Source organism: Larus michahellis, chromosome 11 (assembly GCF_964199755.1).
Source record: "Larus michahellis chromosome 11, bLarMic1.1, whole genome shotgun sequence".
Lineage (NCBI taxonomy): Eukaryota > Metazoa > Chordata > Aves > Charadriiformes > Laridae > Larus > Larus michahellis.
Window position 1 is genome coordinate 15,198,903 of NC_133906.1, and position 26,688 is coordinate 15,225,590.

The 26,688-nt window shown below is 44.7% G+C and overlaps 1 protein-coding gene across 2 annotated transcripts; it reads left to right on the forward strand.

Annotated features, from left to right (window-relative positions):
- The first annotated feature begins 562 nt into the window (after window positions 1-562).
- Window positions 563-25,928, forward strand: PCBD2 (pterin-4 alpha-carbinolamine dehydratase 2). Of its 2 annotated transcripts, none has more exons than XM_074604370.1 (4): window positions 563-874; window positions 3,367-3,498; window positions 22,333-22,413; window positions 23,831-25,928. In XM_074604370.1, the coding sequence occupies exons 1-4, from the start codon at window positions 620-622 to the stop codon at window positions 23,924-23,926; spliced, it is 564 nt and encodes a 187-aa protein (XP_074460471.1). In that variant the 5' UTR covers window positions 563-619; the 3' UTR covers window positions 23,927-25,928. The 2 variants fall into 2 exon arrangements, with proteins under 2 accessions (XP_074460471.1, XP_074460472.1); XM_074604371.1 differs by lacking the exon at window positions 563-874 and adding an exon at window positions 940-957.
- The last annotated feature ends 760 nt before the right edge of the window (window positions 25,929-26,688 follow it).

Below are 26,688 nucleotides of genomic sequence, written 5' to 3' on the forward strand. Positions count from 1 at the left end.
TTAAAAACATGCAACATCTGGAGTGTGCATCACCTGCCTAAATTCGCAAGTGAGATTTATTTAAATTTCTGCTGGTGTGTTTGCTGCTTGCAGTCTGCAGCTGAGGTGACATAAAGAATTGATACGGGGTTTAGTTGTAATTAGCATGGAAGACTTTGAATAAGGTATGGATGGGTATGTTGTGTGTTTTTTGGATTATGTGGTTGCGTGGCAGTTGTACGTGGTGGGGGTTTGCCATGGTACCCTGATTGGAAGCTTTAGAGTGTGAATTAAGCTAAGAAGAAACAAAGATGATAAGAAGAAATAAGATTTATTGTTTGACAAAGAGCTCATATCCCTGCAACGTAATTCTTCATGTATTTTTTCCAGTGGCTGCATCTTTCCACTGCGGAAAGCTGAGGATGTGTATTTCTGTGCGTTAAAAGGAATCTGCACCGATCAAACTTTGGTATTGCCAAAGATAAAACTAGGAACTGTTTTACTGATAAAGATTCAAGATTTTGAACAATAAATTGCGAGCATTCTTCCCTCTACCGCCCGGTAGCCGCATTCTCCCCGGTGATTACCTCCGTACCCCTGAAGAAACAGCGATGTCGTTACAACCGGTGCCCGCTCCGCGATGTCCTCGCTGGGATTTCCGCGGAAGCCGCCACGGGCCCCACAGCGCCCGGTTGGGGCCCCCCCGGGGGTCGGTGCCGTTCCCCGCCCGGTCGCTCTCTCTCCGTTACCGGCTCCTCCCGCCGCGTGCCCCGGTCCCGCCCGGCGGCCGGGGAAAGGCGGGGCGGGGGCGGTGCGGAGCCGGGCCATGCCGGGCGGCGGGGCCGGGCTGCGGCTGGTGCTGAGCGGAGCGGCCCACTGGGGCCGGGCCGCCATGGTGAGGGGCGGCGGGAACCGGGGGCGGCGGGGGCCGGGCCGCCGTGGTGAGGGGCGGCGGGAACCGGGGGCCGGGCCGCCGTGGTGAGGGGCGGCAGGAATCGGGGCGCCATAGTGGGGGGCGGCGGGGGCCGGGCCGCGCCGCCATGCTGAGGGGAGCGGGGAGGGCGGGGGAGCGGAGCGGAGGGTCCCGACACGGCCGCGCGTGGGCCCCGCTCCCTCCGCCATCGCACCCCGTGACTGTTTATAATCTTATATTTTTGCATATAAATCTGTTAATTGCAGGTTCAGACCCTCGCGCCTCAGGCATGAAGTATTTTATATTAATTTTTTTTTTTTTTTTAAATTTAATTAATGACTTTTTTTTTTTCCTCCCTGAGCTTCTTCCACAGGAGCGTTACCCATTGCCCCGGTTAAACTGGGTGGACTGGTGTGCTAAGTCAATATTTGCAGGTCGCTGCGCGCTCCCGCCCTCGGGGGGGTCCCCTTGGGGCACCCCACGGCGTGGGGCTGGGGGTGCGCGGTGGTGAAAACACACACGGCATCTCCCACCTTCTCTTTTCCCTCTTACAAGCGATTTCCTGCTGCTTTCTGCTACGTTTCTGTATATCCTCGTGATGCGTCGCAGGGGCGAACTGGGGACGTGGCCTTTGCAACCCATTTGTGAGCAAAATGCCGCAGTCGGCGTGTTCTGGGGGCCTGCATCAAACTTGGTCTCCATATTTTTATTAAAAAACTACATGATCTAATTTCAGGTCTCCTCAGCGCCTACATGTCCAGGCCAGGTGACTGCAATGTCCCTAAAGCTAACAGAGAACATCATCTCTGCTGCCAGCCGGAGCAATGAACTTTGTGCCGCCTCCTGGACTTTGCCATCCCACAAAAACCCACCCCCAGGATTTTTTGTAAATTAGTCTACTGATTTCATCTCTTGCCAGATGAAATAGTAATTTTCAAGACAGCCGTTAGCTTTGTCAATTTTTGTATATGCTTGGAAAAAGAAGAATGTAAGAAATTCATGCCTGCAACTGGGGTTACGGCAACAACAAATCCAATATTTGTATTTTTGCCAGTCCAAATTTGTGTTTGAAGCGTAAAGAGCCTAAATTAGTTCATTTTGGGACCTGTAAAACCCATCTCTTGGACTTGACGTATCCACCTGAACACCAGCAGTGGCGGTGATGCTGTGAGATTGATTTATGCCGTCTGGGGTTTTTTTGACCCATATTGTTGGGGAAATCGTTGCTCCTGGGCCGTCCTGCCTTGCTCAGGTCGCGCTAATTGCGTTAATTCCTGCTCTGCTCGGACTCACAGCCCCATCTGGTGGCATCTGCGGCGGAGCTGCCAGCGCCGGCTGGCAAAGGCAGAAAATATTCAGAGGAAATACGTCTTTGCGGAGCTGGGATGTGTTAGTGAAGCTCTGGAGCAAAACGGCTCAGCCCCTTCTGGAAGTTCTCGCAAAGCTGTGCCACCTGCTAATACAAAGACTAAAGAAATATGAATTTGGCTCTGCTGGGGAGAGACGTTCTTCGCGTTAAAGCATTGCGTTTTTGAGTTTGAGACCAATCTGTTAGAGTATACCATCTTAAGTAATCGCTCATGCCCTCTGTCTCTGCTTTTAGGAAAAATACCAAACCTCTTCCAAACGCCCCATAGAACTTTCCTCTGTCTCCGGCCTCACGCATGGTTCAGGCACTAATTCAGATATCTAAGCAGAGGGGTAATTCGTTACGTCTGTGCTCCCCGTGGCTTCAGAAAGACTCCTTTTGCTTCAAATAAGACTTATTTAGACATAGGTGCTTTGCAGAACCTGGTGCTTACACCAGAAACTTGTAATTTCTCATAATTGTGTCTGTGTTGTCAATTGTTTTTCTTTTCTTTGTTAGTTAAAAAGCTCTTTGTCGCTTGTATAACTCTGCAGTGTGCGCTATCTTTAAATCCATTTTAGGAATAGCAGCAGACAAGTTGCGTAGAATACATTTTCCTATTTTGCTTCTGTCTTTTAAAATAGATAGTCCCCTGATATCCCTTTTAAGCTTTTAATTGTACATTTAGTGTAAATAATCCTGTATTTATGTGACAGAATGGAATATTTGAAAATTAATTCAGTTTTTACGGCATCTGGCTAATTCAGATGAACAAGGGATGGGTCCAGGTACGCTGGTGTCTGTATACATTCCTGTGAAAGCTGGTCGCTAGTTTTGTACAAAAGCATTTTTGTACAAAAGCATTTAGTTTTGTACAAAAGCTAGTTTTGTGCAAAAGCGTTTAGCCCGACTTAATTGACCAAAGAGAAATGGTGTTCCTTGGCTGGTTTGAGTTAAGCCAGTCTGCGAAATTAGAAAAAAGTAAGAAACTCTAGAGTGAATTTTCCACCTCCTCACCTGTCTACAACACATAACCACAATTTCGTCATGTGGTTTTCTTATTGTTGTTCAAAGGAGAACCTCGGCCTCACTCGTGTCCTGTTTGTGTTTTTTCTTTCCTCGCTAGTCTTCGCAGTCTCGCTGGCTGACGGCGGAGGAGAGGAACCAAGTCTTGCTTGATCTCAAAGCTTCAGGCTGGTCTGAGTTAGGCGAAAGAGATGCCATCTACAAAGAGTTCAATTTCAAAAATTTTAATCAGGTAATTATTGTTATATACTGCTTTTAATATAAAGGAAAGGTAATTGCTTTAATTTCCCTGCGATCCTGATGGGAAAATATTTGTATTCAGAAATTTGGGAGTATCCTTGCGGGGCCAAACCCTGCTGGGTTTGCCTCAGTGGATTGCTCTCTGATTCTGATCTCATTAAGTAGAGTGAATTAATTCCGTTTTGTAGTTGTTAAGTAAATTTGGTCTAATAATACAATTTCTTGATTATAATATTAGGGTCAAGGTCAGGGTCGGTACTATGGGATTAGACAAGTAATATTTGATCCTGGTTTATTTTTTTTTTTTATTTTCTAGCACTCGTAAATGAATGCTGGGAATACCTAACGCACAGTGGGGTTCATTTCTGTCAGGGAAAAACTTGAAGAAAAATGGGTAACTGTAAGAACAGAAACTTTTGGCAAATAAAGTGGGGAAAATATGATACGTTTCACCTTCTAAGCAGGAAGACGGAGTTGTGGTATATTCTTGAATGAATCATAGTAGCTGATCTCGCAGTGGCTTCAGCAGGGCGAACTGCCGGTTAGACCTCGCTGGGTTTTTATTTGGAGTCAGGATCCCGAGCCACGACTCACGAGAACACATCCCGGGCATTGGTTACAAACTTGCTTTAGAAACACTGAATGTGTTTTGAGGCTAGCTGTCAGCTCCGTTCCCCTAAAAAAATTGCTTTCTGAGGAATCATGACGTTGTTGAGAGAAGAGTCACGTTCCGAGAGCATGCATTTCCCTTCTGTTTTATTTCTGCAGGAGAGGTGAGCATGTTCTCAGGTGGGAGAGGAAACCCAAGGTTTTGTTGGGGTGATGGCTCTCGCTGAGCTGTTCTTTTCCTCACTCCAGGAGGAGGGATGCAGCGAGCTCCAGGCGTTGGTAGGCGTAGGGACCAGGAGCTGTGCTGAGATGCTTATTTACACGGCAGTGCCTCAACACAGGCCAAGATATTTTGTTTTAGGAAATCACAGTCAGCTAGATAACAACTTGTAAAGCTGGCTCTTTTTTTTTTGCTGTTTCAGACAGTAGTTGTCACAGTGAGAAAAGCCCAGATAGTAGAGAGAAGGTGGCTTAGGTGCTCCCGGCCCCTCTGAGCTGGGAGAATGCAAAAGAGAAAACAACTGCAGAAAAATCCAGCTCACGAGCGGGATGGTGCTGGTCCAGGGAGCACATCTGGAGCCCCCAGTATGTTTTTTCCTTGGTTGCACTTCAAACCTGAACGTTAATACAGAATTCAGATAATTCAGAGGGCAACGCGGGAGGGAAGCCCATGAGAGGGAGCTCACATGAAACCTTGGTGAGATGTGCAGGCAGCTTGGAGCAGGAGCAACCAGGAGACACCAGCACGTTTGATAGAAGAGTTGAGATTTTCAGCCTTTGTGCTTCAAATCTGCATGAAAAGGCGTCTCTGATGAGGCACAGTCAAAGTCTTTGTTGGTTCAGCACAACTAGAAATGACTTTTTTTCCCCAAAGTTAATAAAAAAAGTGGGTTTGCACACTAAATAAATAAGTCAGCTTGATCAGATGGACTTCGGCAGTCTGCCAGCAGACAGGTCAAGAGACAAACTGGTGTGTCCCAACAGCAGATATCTAGAAAACCCATTGTTTTGGGAAAAAATAACAAAATTGGGTTTTTTTTGACTGTGTAGATTTATCTTACAAAATAGGTAGATATTCGTATGTCTTCCTAATTCAAAGATCAATAACAGTACAGGAAATTGAGTATATTTAAATAGGCCCATTAGTAAATTATGAAGTATCAATTTAGACTTCTAGTATGTGTACCCATCTTAAAAAGGGTATCCTTAAAAATAAATGCCGCTTGAATTGTTTGGGAGATACTGGTCCAGTGTCTGTCATTCTTGGTTGCCCTTGATGGGTGTCAGGTAAGGCAGAAACGAGAGCAGAGGCTGGGAACTGGCTTCAAAAATTAACTTTCTGTACCCAACTGGGAGAACGAGCTGGGCAGGTGGGATCCTCTGGGCACCTCTGGTTGGATCAAGGTTATACATGAATATCCGAAGGCAGAATTTCACCTGCTGATTTGGAAGAACTGGCTGCAGTGTCCCCATTTGCGGTTGCGGCGGGCAGAAGCCGTCCCTGTTATCGTAGTCAAAAGGGCTCAACGCACAGCTCCCGAGGGGATGTTCAGAGCCGGTATTACAGAGCAAGTATTTGCCTTTCAATAAGTTGAAGCTGAAAGTAAATTAAAATTATGCATGTATGCTTATTGATGCTTATGTTTATAATAACTATTAGTAAATATTGTGTTTATTACGACCTAGGGAACAAATGACAAGCGGAGCAGGGGGAATTTAGTCCTGCAATGAAAAAAACTGAACTTGTAGGTACAACTTCTTTCATTTCACGTAATAAATATTCTGTTTACATTATTTAAACTGTGAGTATTTAGTAAAAGCCAAAGGACCGAGAAATATAATTTCCTTGGTGATCTTCCTGCTGCCCTTTTACAGATGACGTAAAATCAGGTGTGTAAAAAAAAAAAAAGAAAAAAAACCACCAAACCAAAAAAACCCACCAAAAGTAGTTGAGCTGACATGAAAGGTATTTCAGATTTATGTTTTGCAGATGATATTGGTATGATTAATGTATTCATTGCTTTTTTATTGCCTCTTGCAGATAATGTTGATGATGCATGGAAAATTCTGTGTCTTTAAAATCTATGCCAGGTTTACAAAGTCTGTGTGTGTCAACAGATGTTAAGAATATAAACACAACTTTTATTATAAAGTCGTGCAAATGTGTAGACATGAGCTTGGTTTATGTATATTATTTTCAGCATGAGAATGAAATGAAACTTCTGTGAAACGAGTTATTTAGATTCCTGAAGCTTTCAGGCTGAGATTAGCTCGGTTAAAAGCTATCAGCAGTGGGCTGCCTTTGTGAGGCTGACAAGCTAATGACACTTCTGGCTTAGGGAATTAGTTTGTAACCCAGAACTTGAAAGCACCGGTGCCATTTGTTAGTCTGAAGATACATTTTCATGAAAATGGGCTTTGGAGGTACAATTCTCTGAAATGAGCTGGAAACCAGCTTGGGGTCCCGGCTGAAAGCCCTTTGTCGTGTTGCTGTGGGTGCCCACCACGCACCAGTCCGGCTGTGCTGGGCTGGGTGGTGGGTGCTGCTCCGTGTTCCCGTTGGCTTTAGTATGAGACAGGCTCCTGGTTGGGGGGTGTGCTGAATCTTGTATAAAATACAAAATACACCAACAGTGGGGAAACAAATGCAAACGCAACTCAACCGTAGAGGAGAGCACTTTGTCTGGAAGAGCTGGGCTGATGGCACCCATGCGACCGTTCCTCCTTACACCTTGCAATTGCTGCATGTTATTGCCACTGTTGGACAGCAGGCGGGCAGCGGTGAGTTAAAATCGGAGGCTTTTACCTCCAGAACCCTCGCTTGGGTGCGCTTGCTCATGTCGCTTTCCCTGGAGCGTGCGCTTGGTGGAAACCTCTGGACCGAGGCCTTGGAGAGCGGTTGGGCTTGGACCACTCCATGGCAAGTCTCCATCCCTGCCACGTGTTTGAGTCCTGGTGAGCCTCTGTAAACCTCGCAGCCACGTCAGGGAGCTTATTCAGGGCCTCTTTCCATCTCTGTAGGGAAGAGAAAAGCAGCTAACGAGGCTTTTGGGCCACTTATGGCATCAAGAAGGCATGCTCTTGTCCGTTCATGTCTTTGTGCTACTGAAACAGAACGTTTCCCTTCCAGCTATGGAGCAAGCCCTCTGCTTCCAGTCTGCCCAAGCAAAATTTGAAATCGGGATAGAAAGTTAATTTACACCTCCAGAATGTGCCGGTAACTTCTCCCAGTTATAATTCTGCAAACTCAGAAAAGAAACTGCAGAAACATTGGGGCTAATGTTAAAAGTTGGTCATTGAGGGAAGGAAGGGTTGCCGAGGATCTCGATGTCCTGGCCCGTATCTCAGGAATTTCCTGGGATTTTCTCAGCATTTCGGGTCAGCACACCTCGGGAAGGGTGATCGCGCACAGTGGACAGATCTGGCTTAAAAATCTGAATTTCCCCAAGTTTGTCTTGAGCCCGGTCCTGGCTGGGCGGGCAGCTGCGAAGGGCTCTGGGTGCTCGGTTTGGGTCCCTTTCCCAGCTGCTCATTTTCACCAAATTTGCAGGAACATCTTAACTCTGAGACTTCCATGTCTCTTGTCAAAGTTGGTTGGATTTGACCAGAGGGTTTAAGGGGCAACTGCCTGTGTGATTGCATTTCCTTCGGTAATCACGCCAAGGCAGAAAATGCAGTTAGGAAATTACAAAGGTGGGCATGTTTGCTGATGGTCAGGTTCAGCATTTACAGCTGCTTTCTTTTATAGGGTAAGTTTTTAATTAAGGTTGTTTTTTTTAAAAAAAAAAAAAAATAATGTAGGAAGTCTCCATAAGAGCTCTAACGTCATTTTATAAAATGACAGGAAATCAAATGCTCTAAGAGTTTTAAAAGCTGGTTTGAAGACGTTTTGTGTTCTGGGGCTGCAGAACACTGGCGGAAGATGAGCCTGGGCAGCGGGGACAGTAGGGAAGGGCTTTGGAGGACGGTGTACTGCGAGAGCAGGAGCACGTGTGCTTCCTTGCAACTGTGGACTCTGGGTTTTTGAGAACATATTTAAAGATGTGCAGAAAATCTAGAATGGTTCAATAAATTATTACTCTCACTTCGCATTTCCTTTCCAAATTTTCTAGCTCTCTTGCTTGAAATCCAGGAGAAAAATACCAGACAGAGCATGTTAGGGTAGATGCCTTTTTTTTTCCCCCCTCATTGAAATGCCAATTATTTTCCTTTAGCTGTAGGGAGACATGCTCAGGTTTGTCCCTTTAAGTTGATCATCCTTTTTGTATTATCACAATTACATATCCGAACAAATTTGGTAGGATATGCAATGAATACTCTTTATTTGTTTCAACGCTGGCACTTGGTGCCAGTCCCTCTAACGTAATCCATGCTGATACTTCCTTTTTCTACTCCCGGCACGTTACTTTGTCTTCTGCACTGATCAAAGACTGGAAAATTTGTTTTTATATATGTAGGCAGTGTATTTCATTGCTGCTTTATGTACTTAAACTTTTGGCTGTTTGGCTGAAATACGTCCACGCCTTTTACGTATTGAAAACATAATATCCTTTAACCTACGGTCTGCGGAGTTAAAATGAATTTTATGTTAAATATTTCATTGTGGACCACATCTCCAGCTTTTTATATGCCACAGCGGTCTTGTGGGTTTTTTTCTTCCCCATTGTCTGATAGTGAGGTCATTTTCAGTCCTCTGAGAAATTTTATTCCCAGCCAGATGCGGGCCATATATTAAAAGTAGCACCTGTGGCTAATATCACAGCAGCTTACCATAAATTTACATGGTAACTAGGATTATATCTGTCAAGACTGTTAAAAAATGTCTAGATTTAATTTGATTTCCAGTATTGAAGGAGCTCTCCAACATTTTGCTTCATAACTATATTTTAAAAGTTAAAATCACTCCATTGTTAAGTTTTATAGCACTCCCAGTGCCCATTAAGTTGATTTGTTAAATGGGGGTCAGAATAAAGCAAGTTGGCTACAGGAGGATCGGAAACCAACCCATTTGTGACAAATTTAGTCCTCGCGTGTGAATCTTCTCAGAGCTCGGGGACTGATTGGATTCAGGTGCAGCTTATGTCAGTTGTGTTTAACCTCAAAGCCTGGGCAGCCTCAGCCCCGACTGTCACTTCTGCTAATCAAAAGACGAACCTGTTTTCATTCGTCTGGGGGGAGGGAGTTGCTATTTTTAATGTAGCATCCGTCTGCTTGCTCCCTCTGCTCGAGTTTTGCGTTAGATTGTCGGTCGAATGAAAAGAAATGATTTTTATTTTTTTTTATCCGCCTAGGAAGGCGCTGGTTTTCATATAGTCTTTCCTAAACTGCTTCGTTTTCCATTATCCTTTGAGTCCTCTCCCATATGCTGTGATTTGTGCACCTGCAAAGTTATGAAAGTATTTCTTCTGGTAGTTACGTTGTTCACTAACTTCCCTGCGTTTATGAATACAATAGCCGATTTACAATAAATCAGAATTATTTATGAGTGGATTTACAGAGTTGAGAAAAATCTTTGTATCTGAAAATAATGAATTTCTGGCGTATCTGCCTGTTGACATTTCCCTTTATTAGAAACTGATAGTGAAGTTTTCGGGACTTTAGAGGTTGACCTGCAGGCTGAGACGGAGTGAATGAATTGGCTCAAGTGTCCTGTAGCGGAGCACGGTAAAAATATATGATTCCTGGATGGTGACACCTTCCTTGAGTTTATTGTTGTGAATGACTGAGCGAAGAACACTCTCACCTCCGAGTTGGTGGGTTGGAGGGTCAAGGTGCAGCTGCGGGACCTGGACATGGTCCACTGCCCACATTGCCGCCTGGCACTGCCCATGGAAGGCAGGGAGCTCCGTGTCTGGGGGAAATGAAAGGAGAAGTTCTGAGTAGACGGCTCCTTTGAGAGCTTATGAGTCTCCTTCCCTCACCAAGGAGGAGATGACGCTGGTGCCCTGGTCAGCGTGTCCTCTGTCCGGTGATGCTTCCAGTAACCTGGTAGCCAGCAGTGTGAAATTCTGTGGAGCTAGAAAGTCCACAGTGGTGGAGATATGCTGTTGGGTTGCGTCTAGGCAGAAATTAAATTCTTGGTGCTGGGAGCTGGGAAATACAGGATTTATTTTCTTCTCGTGGCCAGCATGGCTGGTGGGGTACAAAACCATATATAAAGTCAGACAGTGCTTCAGAATATTGTCATACCAATGTTTTGCACTTGGCAACACTTTTCTGTTTTAAAGAGAGTTGCCTTAGTGCATCAGCAGCCTCGTACATCCTTTGAAGTCCTGCACAATTAGCTTTTCCCTCCATGTCTGGGAACCGTCGTTTTGTCCTTCAGTCCCTTTATTACAACCTCACGTCTGCAATGCGTATGAGAAATTCGTGCCTGATAGAAGTCAGGCAGGTGGTGAGCAGCGATTGCTACTCTTCCTACTGTGGGGTATCTCATCTCTTTGGCCAGGGTTGGTGTGCAGATCCCACCACCCTCCTGTCCCATCTGCTTGTGGCAAGTTACAGTACCGGTGTCACCACTATAACATCATCGTGGCAGTACCACCAGTATTGGGCTGCCAGGGTTATTTAAAATGTCACAACATTAATTGTATTAAATAAAATTAATCATGTTTAAGTTGAAGGCTCAGAGCGAGCACGTGTCCTTCATCTCCTTCATCATGCGAGATGTCCCATCGCAGGCATCATAGAAGTTGCATCAGTTTAATTTTTCTTGTGACTTAACTGTGATGACGGGTGCTCATTTTCCTGATGAGCTAAGTCATATTTCTCCTTAGAATAAACCATAATTTTATTGTTTATAATTGTTGGGGGTGGTGGTGTTTCTAATAACTGAGGTTGCCCCACCAACTAGACCTGTTGTATCTCCGTTTAAGCAGGCCACCGCTTAAATCTGCCCAGCTGACCTTTGGGCTGCTCTCCAGTTGGCTCTAATGCAGATGCTTTCCTTAAAAGATGGATTTATTGTGACTCAAGTAAAAATTATTATAGCATTTGCCTTATGCTCGTTTCATGCATTGATCTGAAAGCGCGAAAGAAATCATTAGCTGGCTTGTAGATGTGGAGTAGAAGAAATGTTTCTCTTTTTTTTTTTTCAGCTGCACAAATTGATTGTTCACTCTGTTTGAATTAAAGAGAACAAACGTTCTATCAGCCGTGCGGACAGGGCCGCTGTAGATTCCTACCGAAGAGGGCAAATGTGAGCAGGTCAGCTTGATTTTAACCACAGTTCAGGCTCTTTCCTTGTTAAACCACCTTTGGAAAATGAATGGAAAATTCAATGGGTTTGAATTCTGTTGGACACCTTCGTTTGGGAAAATACAAATAAGGCTGATGTTGCCTTTCCTGAAGAAGGTGGTCACTCCGAATAATTTTTTACCTTTTCAGTTAAGGAAACCTGGTGTCTTGCAACTCTTTCTCCATTAAAATTTATTTTTACGGGGGTGCTGGAAAGATTCCGATTACATGCGAACAGCACATCTCTCTGTCTTGGTTGTTTAACCTTTTGCATCCCCTTGCTTTTAGAATAACGCCTGACTACGTTTTCAAACCATAAATTGCCTTTTACACCAGCAGCTCTCACTTTCTCGTACTCCCATGAAGGAGAGACAGGCTTTGGGATATTCTCCTCTGCGATTGTAATTAAAAATGGACTCTGGCTGGCAGAATAAACTGAAATAAAACTACAACGCCCCTATTTAAAAATTAACCATTACTCACCAAAAGCACATCAAACCCACTTAGCGGACATCCGTTAATCCGGCGGTGAGCCGTTTCAGGCTTTAATGCACACTGTTTTACACGTTAAGGGTTTTGAAGTCGCGGGCCGGCGCTGACCTTTCGCATCTGCTCCTCTCGCAGTAGGAATCTCCGCTCGCCGCTCCCCGTCAGGGCGGATTAACGTGACGAAGTGCAGCGCTTCTGCTGGCTGCAATTTCAGGTTTTGATCAGAATTATTTCTTTCACAAACAATCACGTTTGGCTAAAACGTTACATCTGCTCCGAAAAGCCACTGGCAAGGCCCGCGGTTTATCAGGGTGAGGCGAGTGCAACTCTATTCATTCCTCCTTTAAAAAGCTGCAAACCCGCTTCATGCAGGATTTTTTCGGGGAGAGCTTCCCTTCTTCCCCCTCCCCTTGCTGTTTTATTCTTTTAATTTTGCTGGGTTGAGATGAGAAGTTGCTTTGGACGAACATAAAGCTGGCTGTGATGTCATGGAGGGGTTTGGTGGGGAACGTGATGATGAGTGGGGAGCCCAGTGCCAAGTCAGCACCGCACCATTTGCTTTATTTATTGCTAAGGGTGCTTTGTAGGAAAACATTTTTTGTTCCTAGGATCAGAGGGGAAAGTCCTGATTTCATGATCTAGTGGGATTTTCCTCCTGCTGTGATGAGAATAACAGTAGGCAGCTAAATGTATGTGTATGACCAAGGCGTCCCTGGTTGGGAGAATCTTTATTCCGTGATACAGTGGATGGGTGTCATAGCAAGCAAAAGTAGTGTTAGTTGTGCAAGCCCAGGACATTGTGTTTATGCCTGCCTTTTGTGATGCCAGATCTAATAAAAAAACAGAGGTGTACGACGGGTTTCCCTTTGTGGTGTTCTCATATGAATTTCTAAAAGAAATTTGACGTTCACTGAAGGACTCAGGATTTGTTTCCCCTTGTGAGCCCGTCTCTCCGTTTCCAGATGTACCGATGTACAAATGGGGTGGGCAGCCCAGAGGAACCCTTGTGTCTTAGTAAAATAACAACCAACCAAAAAAAACCCCATGGAACCTCTCAATATATTGCACATTGGATGTACTCTGCCACTTCCAGCCATGTGCGTGGAGCACACGGAGGGGTCTGAAGACAGTTGAAAATGTTAAGTGTGGGTTGTCTGTCTAAATTGTTGGCAGTTAAGTGAGCTTCGTTCTTAATAACTTAACATATCTGCCTTTATCCATTTTTCCATGACCTGCTCTAGCCATTTTTCCAAATAGCAGAGACAGGAGATGAAGCACGGGTCTAGGTGACCTGTAGATCACATAGGGAACGGCGGGCATGGCAAACTGGGCGAGGTACCCAACCGCTCCGAGGTTGAAGGATGCCCCGAAGAGAAACATGTCGTCTGGGAAGATGCTTGCTCTCTTCTACTCTTTCTTCAAAGGATCTGCCACTTCTAGACTTGAAATGTCTGCCTGCAAAATAATATTTGAATTTTATAGTGCGATATAAAGTAAAAGCCTGCCATTGCTGGTGCAGGTAAGTCTCCTGCTGAGTTCACTGCCCCCATGGTCATCTGCTTTCCTCTACTATAAGAGGTGCCCAAACATGAAAAGCCATTCTGACAATATTTCAGCAGCTCGGTGGGGTGAAACGATTCCCTGACTGGATAAGCAGTAAATGTTCCTCAGTTTGCTTTATTTCACAGCTTTAGGTCTTTTTAGATTCTGGCTTGGCCAAGAAGGTGATCAGAAGCCTCTCCACATTCCTCACACCTCCATCGTGGTTTCTCTGTCTCGCGTTTGAGTTGTTGCCCTTGTCTTTAAAAAAACAAACCAAAACAAAAAAGCTGACACTGTGGCGGGTTGGAGGATAGTGGAAGATGAAATGGTCATGAGACCAGCCGCTTCTTCTCTTAATCCGTCATAAAGCAATGCCTTTCTTATCACTCTCTGATGTTTTCTTAGGATCATAAATGTCAGAGATTTAGAGGATTATCAGAGGCAGGATATGATTGCCCTTGGATACTCAGCAGAGAAGATTTTGGATATGAAGCTGGTAGTGTGTGCAGTCTTGGCCAAAAGGAGAGTTTTGTCTGAGCGCTCCCTATGTTATCAACAGCGTGTATGGCACGTGAACTTCACTTTCATGTCTACGGAATGAAATCATTCCTTTGCACACAAGTAAAAAGAAACATTGGGGAAAATAGTAGTATTTTGTTCTGCTGTAGCCGTGTCTGTTCCACCCAAAACGTGGTGGAATGGGATAATGAACTTCTCTGTTCTTCTACACCCTGCCCGAGCTCTAGAAAAGTCAGAGGAGTCGAGCACCTTTTTGAAGTGGAGCATTCGCTTAAATGAATTCTGATTTGGTCTGGTTTACAATAGTTTCATGTCGTGGGCTGGCAGCGTGGGACGGAGGGTGGTTCATTGCCCGAGCGGCAGCATCCTCGTGCCGCACGAAGCCTGTGGGTTCAGGTGCCCGGATTCAGAAGGTTGGAACTGGGAACGAACTGTGCCTCGTTACCAGTTTATTTTTATAGTGGTTTGGGTGATGGCTTTATTACAGTACAGCCAGGGGTTTGGTTTGCTGGGCCAAACATTTGCTTTAACAAGTAAAATTATCATCCTTCCTTCAGTGGCGCAGCCAAGAGAGTTTATTATTTTAAGTGACTGATTGCTTTAGCAGGTGCTCGGTTAATGGGGGCTTCGCTGTATTATTTAATGTTTTTAGGTAGGGCACAAAAAGTTCAGTTAAAAAAGTTGTGTTTCTTGAAATAGCCATTTTATTTGGTGTAAACCTCCAAAGTGCAACCTTTATATTCCATTTTTGAGCACAAAGCACACAAAAATGGCTCGGGAGGTGGAGAGTCACATTTAGCTGACTACGTGGCCGGAGGATTTCTTTCATTTTCTAGTTCAGTCCTGAAGCCTGGGATTATTTTCCTTCTTTTTCTCTGAAAATGTAGTTTAGAGATTTACACTTTTGAATCAATAAAATAATATTTATGAGGCTAGGTTTACCTAGAGTGCTAAGGAACTGGAACTGGGGAGAGGAAAAAAAGCCTTTCTTTTGAATATTTCTGTGTGAAGTGATATATCACAAATATCATGGGACCTTATTCCAGGTTTGTTTGGGATTTAGGAATTCTGCTTAGTTTGCAGTAGTCTTTATGGGCAACTATAATTATTTTTATCTCCTTATAAGCAAATGAATGTATTTTGTATAAGGTTGTATTTACCCCGTGGAGTCTAGGCTTGAAACTTTTTATCGGTCACAGAAAGAAGTTTTTTATGGTGCTTTAAGGCATCTCTATGTTCTCTCACTTCCACTCCATCTAGTTTATAAATCTTTTTGGTGGAATAGGTGATTAATTTTGGCGTGAAGTCTGCTCATTGGATCACCGAGCATATTATCTGCTTTCTGTTCATGAAATCCAGGTGCAATCACTTACAGTAATAAAAATGAGAATAGGAAAAATGATCTGAGGCTGCTGGAAAAGTCGAGATGTGACGAGGAAGAAGGTGTAATAGATGTAACATTTGGTATCATATTATCACCAGTAAGAGAAAAATAGATCTAAATTCAGCAGTTATGAAAATCTTGATATAAACAGGTTTAGAAAAGATAAAAGTTGAGGTTTGTCATGCAGATTGCACATGAGGGTATTGGGGATGCTTAGTGAGCACAAGGGGAAGGGGAAAGTGAAGCAAGGAGGAGGCCTTACGAGCAGGGCTGTGCTCTCTGCCTTCCCCTTAGTCCTTTTTCTTACACTGATCCCCGTATCCCCTGGCCTTAGCAGAAAATTATTTGTTTTTCAGACCAGTTGAATCTCAGATGGGGCAAATTCTGCTTCGTACCTGCTTTGTGACAAAGTGGTGTCGTAGCTCGGGTCACCGTTGAGCTCAGAAGGTCGAGCCTTTGGCTCAGACCGTGGTTGGAGAGCTGCATCTCTAGCATCACCGGAACGGTGATGCCCCACCTGGTCTGGATTGTGCCGAGCGTGTGTAGACTTCCGAGCGTCCTGGGCTTTTCCTGGGACGGCATTCCTGGAATTGCCTTCTGTCATCTCCTGCGGCTCTTGACATTGTACCGGTACCTGTGTGAGAAACGTCCCCCGTTGAGGAAAGGCCATGCCTCCGAGCTCCGCTTCTCTTTGCCTCCATTTATTCCTCGTGTTCTTCAAATTGGTAAATCATATGACAATAAACAGAAATACCCTCAATGAAGAGAGAAGGGGAAACTGTTGTTTATCTGGTCAGGTGGTTTAGATTAGCAGTGATGCTGGTCTGTATTATGTTACTTTAAATCATAGTGTCCCAACAGGACATAAATTATGAAGATTGTTACAGTATGTTTCATCCAATGTAAGATCAACAAATTGGAATAATTTTTTTAATAGGAAAATCAGTGCTTTGGCAAGGTTATTGTTGAAGAATTTAATTTAACTTGAGCTTTGCTTGCATTATTTCTTAATATATAAAAACTATTTGCATAATGTATGAAGTATAAACATTTTTAGAATCAAAGGCAAGAATGCCTTTTCCAAGATTACATAGAGTGGCAAACTACTTAGAATAGATCAGTGTTTGTGCTTTTGCTGTCAAAAATGTTTGATATAGAGCTGGAGAGCTAGTTTCTTCACCGACATAATTGTAAACAAGTGTTGGGAGACAGAAACAGCGTTCTTTGTAGAACATGGTGTAAACGTTTTCACATACGCCGCTGCAGATCTAACATGGAGAGCCGTGTTTACAGCTAAACTATGAATATAAATAGGTAACTTTTTTTAGAATGCAAAGCAGCATTTCACGTTTGTATAAATGATGTGTGCAGATAAGTATGGGGGATGCGGGCAGTCGGCTCTTGGAATGTTAAAAGGATATTGTAAACGCAGAAAAACATAGACAATTCAGCTGGAAGTTGTAGCTGTGGGGTTGTTTTTTAGTTTCACATTTTGTTATGAAATGGCACCTCGGTACATGCCAGTGTGTCTGTAGAATTCCTCTCCCACCCTTCCCCTTTGTTAGTGTCTTTCAGAGTTAGGATGCTTGGGGAATGGGAAGGTTGGCTGAATCCATAATATTTTCCTGCTCAAGCTATTAAAGAGGAGAGGAAAAAAAAAAAATTATCTACTTGTGGTTTGTTAGGTGGTGTTCACTGTCGGACCCTGCTGTCTGCCCCTTGCCTGGGTGGGGTGGGATGGAGGGAACCGGCTTGTCCATTGCTTGCACTCTCCCCGGAGAGATGGGACGGGAATAATCCAAGTTTAGCTTTATTTTGGGACATGATTTAGTTGCGTTCTTAAGGACTGTCCTGCTCTTCTTGGAATGGTTTGAAAAGGGAAAGAGGGATGGGAAGGTGTTCCCCTGGTTTGTTTTGTGGATGAATCCAGACAAGGCCAAAAAAAAAGAAGAAAAGAGGAAAATATCTAATGCCACATGGATCCGGTGTCCCTGGGGATGGTTCAGGCAGGGTGATGATGCCAACAGGGAAGAATCCCAAAATGGACACATGTTTTTGAGAACGAATACCTGTCCTTCTGTGCTGCCATCACCTGCCCAAATACTAGTTGGATTCCTCTTTTTTTTGTGTTTTAACCATATTGTCACTTCCAGATGAAGATTGTGGCCTCGTGAGGTGATTTTTCCATATTTGTAAGGTAAAAGTCTTTCTTTGTGGAGTAAATAGTATTGCAATAAAACAAACCCTGAATTTTTCTTGAAAGCACAGCAGAAAATGTCACGAGATTAAGTCAAACCCTCATGACTAGCTAAACATAACTTAAAATAGCTCAACATTAAAGAGCTTTTCCCTTTTATCTGCTGGCCCGGAGCTCACTGTCAGGTAGTAACGTCAGCTGGATATGCGAAAGCTTCTGCAGTTTGGAAGTGAACCTTAATGATTTGAGTTTACCGTGGTTCTAAGTGTCAAACTGCTAAGGAGCACACGTGCTATATACTGCGCACAAGGGTATTTTTTTCCTTGGGTGAATGGAAAGCAAATGTGTGAAAGCCAATCTCTTGCCTCATGTGGCAATGTCACCGTAACTTGCTTTATTTATTCGTTTCCCACTGATAAATGGTACGGATGCAGCCGGGGTGGGTGGGGAAGGGAAGACAGGTAGCCCTCGCGCTGCAAAAGGTCAAGGTTAATGCTACCTCCAGCCTTATAATGACAGATGGGAGGCAGAAACCTTAATGTACTTGTGATTAGCACATGGTTTCCTTGGCTGGGTGTCCGAAGGATTTAAGAAGCTTTGGTAGGCTCTTCATAGCGTACGCATTTTAAAACAAATAAATAAAAAGCCTGTATGGTTATATCGTTGAGCCTTTCAGCTGTTTTTTCTTGAATATCTCCACTTTTGAGTCAAGTTCTGTCAGGCGCTTTGTTCTGGAGATGCTCTGGGGTAATCCATCACTGGGGACTCGTGGGCGGGTGATGTATGAGCGACCTGTGCTCCTTTGATGTATAACTCATCAAGATAATGTTGGCAAGCATTGTGCGAAAGCAACATGTTTAAAAAGTATTAAGATGAATTGATTCCTCGCTTAAGAAGTGTGAAAGGAAGAATAACAGCAGATTAGCTCCGGGATGCCGCGGCTCTGCCGGCGTTGTGCGGTGCGGAGGGGCGGATGGAATTTCATCTTTCCTCCCACTTCTGACAGCAAAGTGTCTGGCCCTGGTTTTCCCATTCTCAGGCCACAAAAATCGCATTAAGTCTTATTTTGTGATAGTGTATTTTGTCACTTCCAAAAGCAATTTGGCCGGTCCCGAAACACTGTTTTACTTTATTGCGTTAACTTGTTCTTCTAAGAGTAGCCCTGATTTTTATCTCATGGAGACAAGCTGCGGCTGGGAGTATTTAAAAACCATTTTAAAAGTGATGTTACGACTGAAACACCATTAGTTTTTAGTTCCTTCTTTCATGATCTTAAAAGACATGAAGGGAAGAGACGTCCTGGCGCACCCAAGGCATCTCCTTGTCTCCGCAGAATTGCTTCCCTCATTATTTGTTCTAGCGCTGTTGGTGGTTCATTACAGGGATTTTGGAATCTGCCATCACTGGGGTGATGGGATGAATTTATTTAGAATAACCTGTATGTCTGGGTGTTATTTTACCCCAAATGTCCTAAAAGGATTAGGTTGAAAATGTCAGTCTGTGACTGAAATATCAGACTACTTTATAATATTTAATACGTCAAAGTCTCTTTTAAGACTTCGTAACGGCTTCTAGAAAATGCTCGAGTCCTTTCTTTCTCCTCTCTCTTTATTTTTTCAAGGAAAAACCTGAAAAAGTTCTCGTTAGTGTCCAAGGGGCCGCAGAAGTCTGTTATTAATATAGAGAAAATCATGATTGTGTTAGGTCTTACTGTCGCGAGTAAAGTACTTGTCCCTCTTTCATCAAGAAATGTGTGATGGTCTGATAAACTCTGCCCACCAGTGCAGTCTTGACAATGATCTTGCACTGCAGACTGCTTAATAATTTTCATTATTTTTAATTAAAGTTGAAGAAGTGCAGACTCCTGCTCAAATTAAGGTTGGTTGTGTTGCCGGAATGTGGTAATTACTTTAATTGATCACAAGATAGTTTCCTTGATCACCAATTAGACCAAATTACCGATCAAGTTTCAAGACGTGAAGAAATGTCCAAACTGATTTTATGTAATAGTGTTTTCATATCTAATCAAACCTAAATATCTTTTCCTTCCAGAGCCAATTGTATTTTCCCGAAGAAAGGTTACGGCTCTACAAATATAAAGGTGATTCATAAACAATAGCCTTCCAATTAATTTAATTAGCAAAGGAAGTATTTAGGACCCTAATGGAGATTGCGCTGGTGAAATTGCTTGGTAGAACTGTAGCGCATTTTCTTAGGGGGAGATACTTCTTGTGTATAATTAAAATAAACTAAAAAGCAAGAAGTAAGTTGCTTCGGGTAATGTGCAAAGAGGGAGAACGTCTCTGAGCAGAGCAGGGCCTGTGCGCTGTGTCCTTCGCTGTAGCAGGACCTGTCCTGGGGGCTTCCTCAGCTCCAAAATTAATTAGTTTTCGTGACTCGGACAGCCCCAAGTTGAGCGCTCTTTGGCAAGATGAACAGCGTTAAGACCAGTGACTGTTTTATCCAACTGGAGGCTTTTTACTGTCTCAGTGGGGAGAGGCAGTGGGTTGGCATGGTGGTCCACTGAGCGGGGAGGATTGGGTGGCCCACTGAGCGGGTGGATTTGGTGTCCACCGATCGGGGACTATTCGGTGGCCCACTGATCAGGGTAGATTTGGTGGTCCACTGAGTGGGAGGATTGGGTGGTCCACTCATCGGGGAGGATCTGGTGGTCCATTGAGCAGGAGGATTTGTTGTCACAAGGCATGAAGGAGGGTCTGCAGAGCAGATTAATTTAGTAGACTCGTTTGCTTGCGTGGTTCACTCTGTCTGCCTTCCGCTGGGGTGGTGACTATTGTCACACGATCAATGGGTTGTGTTTGTGTGGTGTAACCTGTGTATGTACATAGGTGGGTGAGTTCCTGGGATGGACGGATGGACACTGGTGGAGCATACACGAACCTGGTAGAGTTTTAAAAAATTTAATGTATTTTTTTCCTTGCTGTTTGTTTGTACAAAGGCAGTCTAGTTGCAGATGCACCACTGTGTGAATTTTTTTGGGACATTTCTGTGTATAGATTGCTGTATTGGAAATGCCATTCCTATTAAGCCCATGGACACTCTAAGAGCACTTAAATCAAATATCTTTCGGAACTATTAATGCAGAAGTTTTCCAAATCATTGCTAACGTCTAATGCACAACTTACAGCTTTCTGCTTCAAAGCGTGCTGCTGAAACATTTGCAAATTTTTAGAAGTAATTGTTCACTTGAAGTAAAACTAAACCAAGCGAGAGCTTCAAGGGAAGTTAGATTTTCTTGAATTTTGGAATGCTCTTGGGTCAAAGAAAAAAGCTTTTTAATTGCTGACAGTTTGGTGATTTCCAAATGACAAACCTCATTGGAATGATTTTCTCTGATTATAACGTTTGCATTCATTTGACTGGCAAAGCGACTAACAAAGTCATACTTCATCCAGGCACCGATTCCTTTTTTACTGAAAGGTTTTTGTAATTTGTGAGAGGAAAAAAGACTTGAAACTATTATCAACCATTATATGTTATTCATTGACCACATGTTTGTTTGAAACGGCCGTCGCTTGGTGGAAAACTACCTAAATCAGGTAGGGTTTTGTTGAGCTTGTTGTATTATAATACGAACCAGACTATAACGTGGATGTTACTTTTGCTTTGCATGTTAATTCAGGTCCTGAGCCCCGACGGATGGAGCTCGGTACGAATAAAACCCACTGACTTAGAGGCGTCCTGCTCACGCACTGAGGCCCTTCGGGCCCCACTGTGTAATTGCGTTCTTGATTTACATGGACATTCTAATTTTCTTTGTAACGTACTGATTTGATCCAAAGTATTTTGGCGAGGGCCTGCTGTTATTTTCTTCCTGAGCCTGTGATAAAACCTGCGTCCTGGGGGAGCGTGCTGTGCCGAATAGAGGGGCAGAGGATTGGGAAACCTATTTTAACTCATTTTAAGGGAAAATATTTTCTCATAAAGCAGAGGGGCGAACCCACCTGCTGCCTTTCTCCCCCCACAGGAAAATAAATAGCAAAATAGTTATGTGAAAGGATGTGTTTCTGGAATTGGTATCTGTCTAGTACAGGAATACTGTGGCATGCTGCTTAATTAGAAATGGCATGTTTCTGAGATGCAGTAAGGGATGAGGCGTGTTGGGATAGCTGTTTAAAATTGCTGATGGATGCTAAAGGTAAAAATCATTGCTCTTGTGCAATGGCTTTGAGTCCTGGAGTAAGTAACTTTGAGCAGAGTGATGTATCGGGGTCTGAAGGGGATGATTTCAGCAGCCTCAGGAGATGCAGAGACGCTGCAGGGGCTGGAGCCCCTCAGCTGTGAGGACAGGCTGGGAGGGGTGGGGGGGTTCAGCCTGGAGAAGAGAAGGCTCCGGGGAGACCTTGGAGCCCCTTCCAGTCCCTCAAGGGGCTCCAGGAAAGCTGGGGAGGGACTCTGGATCAGGGAGGGGAGCCATGGGATGAGGGGGAACGGTTTTACACTGAAAGAGGGGAGATTTCGATGAGATCTCAGGAAGAAATTCTTTGCTGTGAGGGCGGTGGAGCCCCTGGCCCAGGTTGCCCAGAGAAGCTGTGGCTGCCCCATCCCTGGAGGGGTTCAAGGCCAGGTTGGACGGGGCTTGGAACAACCCAGTCTAGTTGAAGATGTCCCTGCTCATTGCAGGGGGGTTGGACCTTTAAAGCTCCCTTCCAACCCAAACCATTGTATGATTCTATGCATTGAAGTGCTCCTTTATCACACACAAACCCGAGCTGCAGCAGTCAGGAACATCTCAAGGAGTTTTTGAGATGTTGGAATGAATCTTGCAGTTCTGCTGCCAGTCCTGGCAGGTGGAGGAGTATTTTACTCTTTGCTCTTTCTCTTCTCAGGCTTTCGGATTTATGACGCGCGTTGCTCTGCAAGCAGAGAAGATGAATCACCACCCGGAATGGTTTAATGTCTACAGCAAGGTAACGTGTTCGCTAGCCCTGGTTACAGGCACGGCAAGTTAAGGAGACCAAACCACTAGCCTGTTGAGAGGAAAAGAGGTTATGTCTTTGTAAAGAAATTTGAGATTTTAAAGATATATTAAGATATTTGTAGTGGTGATATGGAATCAAACTCTTTGCAATTGTTTGCTGCCAGAGTTTGGACTTGTTGCTTCACCTCTCTGGCTGACATCTAAAAATAAATAGAAGCCTTTAAACTCTTATGTGGCCAACCTGAATAAACGACTGTTTTGACACTGCTCACCAACTCTCATTCCTTTCCATGCAACACGTCGGGAGCCAAGCGGTGTAGGGTGGCAGACCGTCAATGTGTAGGTACCTATACGGGAGCCTGGCAGTCTCAATTTAGGTTTGATTTTTTAAAAAATCATAGGCCTCTATGTCTCAAACATAGCAGCTTATAAAATTTGTTTATAATATTACCTAACTGACGGTGGTCTCGTATTTACAAGGGTTACAAGGTATACTGCAACCCTCGAATGAAAGGTGCTGTGTGAAGGGGGAAATTATTGCTATGCCTTTATTTTTATTTTCTGATACTTCTCATTGCATTGTATCAAGTTGTTTGGTTTAGCGTTTGATGAATATATGCCAATCCTGCTAAAAATGTCCTAAAAGGACATGTGGAACCACCACTCCCAGGCCAGGACATCTCCACCTCTCCCCCAACACAGGTTTCTCCTCACCAGTCCTTTAGGTCGCCCTGTTTAAGGGGACATTAAATGATCAGCGGACAAAGTCTGATCACCTACACATCATGACTTTCTTGTCCTTCCAGAATGTTTAGAATTTATCTTCCCCCCCCCTTCTCTCTTCCCAAAATCTCAGTCAATGGCGAGACAAAGTAATGCCCGACTTGTCATCTGGCTTAGTCTAAACAAACCCGTGCAGGCAGCTGCGTCAGAGCAAAATGCACCAGTCCGTTTGTTTTTCTTTTTGAAATTAATCTGCAACAAGCTCAACAATTTTTTCACCTTCAGGGTGCTGGTTTTTAACAAAACACGCATGAGCCCCTGACTCCGCTGTTGGCAGCTTGGTCACTGGCCCAGGTTTGTCGTGAAACTGATCTGTGGAATTTAAATGTAAAGAATGAGTTATTTAATCGGACACCTCTTCTTGGATGAAACCCAAGAATGCAAAGCCTGTTTTATGCTGTGAAGGGGCTCGCTTTGGTGAGACTTTAGGCTCTGTTAAGCCTCCTCACCTACAGCGTCTCCTGGTTTACATGAGCAGTGGGTGTCCAGCTCGCCGCTCACCAGGAGCATCGTGTAAAACCAGTTCAGTATGGATACAGGCAGCATTCCCGATGACTTGTTGCTCAGCCTACATGCCAGAGATCAGAATTGCTTTGTAACCCCTTTCTTCTCCTTTTTGACAGGTTCAGATAACTCTGATTTCCCACGACTGCGGAGGACTGACCAAAAGAGATGTGAAACTGGCTCAGTTTATTGACAAAGCTGCTGCCTCGGTGTAGCAAAGATGTAAAACGTTTTAATACAGTGTCCAGCAACATTTTGTATTTAAGTGGTATCCCTCATTCCTTGTAACCCTGAGTTCACAAAACCCCTGAGACAAGATATTTTGTAGAAAGAGTGGCTTGGCTTGCTTTGCCTCTGAGACCCCTCTGGGTGCCCGTGCGTGTCCTTTGCCATTGCTGGCTCTGCGTGAGGATGTAGCAGATAAACCAGCAAGAAATTGGTTTTGAACAATCCTTGTCTAGGAACTAAAAGAAGCTGGAATGAAAGCACCATCCCTGGAAACATTCAAGGTCAGGTTGGACGGGGCTTTGAACAACCTGATCTAGTTGAAGATGTCCCTGCTCATGGCAGGGGGTTGGACTAGATGACCTTTAAAGGTCCCTTCCAACCCAACACATTCTGTGATTCTATGGAAGCAGGAGCCCACCCGCACGTGTTGGTGTTCCCCAAGCCCATGGGAGCTGAGGCTGGTGGCAGTGGCCACACGAGCCTGTCCCCATGCCCAACCGTTTCCCTCCTATAGATTTGTACATCTCTGCACTTCAGACAGTGTGAGAGCAGCCAGGCCAGGTCAGTGCCCTCCTTGGCACCTCCATCTCTGCCAGGGACTGGTGGCAAGCGCCAGGGACGCTGGTAAGAGCAGCCCAAGCTGCTGCTGATGTTTCCTTGGAGTGGCAGCTCAACCAGCAACTGCAGCTCTACGTTTCGGTGTTTATTCTGTGCTTGTCCGATGGCTCTTCAAACCCATCTGCCCTTTTGGCACCCGCAGCCTCGCAGCTATATCCGCCAAGAGTCTTCTGCGTGCTTGAGAACCGTTCCCCGGCTGAGGTGCAGGACTGCATCCTGCAGTTGCGGAAAACTTTAGCTCTACAAAAAAAAACCCAGTGAGCTCCCAGCACTCATGGCATTAAATGAAGCGTGTGCTTAGGGCCAGGTCAGTGCTCAGCACCTTGCAGGATGGAGCCATTCCTTGTGTTATAACGCTCCCATACCTGACGGCTTGGAGGGGGGGAGCCTGGCTGGGCGCCCGGGGCCCCGGCGGGAGCTGCCGGCAGTGGAGGAAGCGGCATTAGCAAGATTCTTGCTAAGCTGGGCTCGGCTGAAGCTATGCTCACCCTATTTTTTTTTTTTTTGCATCTGCAATTACTCATTGCGAACATTGTTCCAAGAGCTGCAGATCTCACTGACGAGCTTTAAAATAATTTCTTCCACGGTTTCAAAGTCTTTGTTTTTATCCTATGATCCTCCCCGAGACAGATTTCCACTGCCGGCAGGGAGATTTTCAACCTGCTTAAGGCTTGCAGAAGGGCCTCTCGCTCTGCAATCCCGCTGCCGAGTGTCCCCAGCGTGCACCGTCATGCCCTGCCGGGTGCCGAGCTCCCAGGAGATTGACACCTCCGAAATGCCGGAGCGCATTGCTCGAATGACACCAGCGGCACAGCCACCAGCTACCGAGAAGTGAAACACACCGGTGCCAAAATCTATATCGGGTGTATACGCGAGGTGTGTGGTCTCTCAGATATTCGGGATGCAAAATGCCCCTGGCTGCCGCGCAAGGATTCGTGTGGATAAAATAAGAAAGGTATTTTTTGTTAATCCTTAGCAAGTGCGCTGTCATGTGCTAATTGGTCGCAGGAAGCAAGATGTAAGATGTTGGGGTTTATTGTCAGTAACCCTGCTTGGGATATCAAGTTCATACCTCAAAAAACCCAAATTCAGACTACGTGCTCAAATGTTCTTTGCTTACGAGTGCCCTTCCCCAGCGAAGCGGCGGATTTCCCCGATATGGTTTGAAAACGGTCACTGTTGAGAGGAATGAATAGAACTAAAACAAACAACCGGGCCGTGAAGTCTCCTGTTACTGGTGGGGAAATGAGACGAGCTTCGCCCAAAGTTTTGACAATGTCTCCAATGAACTGGAAAACTCTGTTGTTAGAAATTGCTATATAATGCGTGCGCTTTGAATAAAACCAATAAAATCAAATTCCTCCTTTGTAATTTGTTTCTTTATTATTATACATATGTGACAAAGCTGTTTAGTTTTAAGATAGATTTAAGATAAATAATATTTAGTTGCTGGGAGGTCTTTGGTTTAGAATATTGATATTTATTTACATACTCCGAGGAAAAAAATCCCCACCAACTAACGTAGCTCAGAGAGCTGCAGGGTCCAACTACGGCCCAGAGCTGTGTGATGTGGTGGTTTGAGGATCCCTGGCTGGCGAAGAGGCAAAAATACTCAGAAAAAGGAAGACAGCTTTGAAATGCTCGTAGTTTCTAGGTCAGTGCTTGTTAAGCCACCATTTCTTGTTAACTTCTGGGGCATCGCACAGACCTGTGAGTACCTTTCGTGAGCGTTGCTGTGCAACAGTATGAATAATAATAAAATGAAAATAGCGAATAAACTTCTCTACTCTCTTTTCCAGGGAGTGCTGGTGTCAGAGGCAGGCTCCCAAGTGAAATCCTTGTTCCGCTGATGCCATGAAGAGGTGTGACAACGCACCGTCAACCAGCGCATTCCCTCAGGGCTCCCGGTTCCCTCGGGGCTCCCAGATGCTGCCTTTGCCTCTGGCCACGCGTGGTTTTGTTGGGCTGCTGCTGCCCTGTGTGGGTTGGGAAGCCGTGACACTCTCCTGGGCTTTGCTTTGTCTTGTGGGCACCAGGGATTTCTTTCATTCATAGAGTCATAGAATGGTTTGAGTTAGAAGGGACTTTTAAAGCTCACCTAGTTCCAACCCCCCTGCCCTGGGCAGGGACA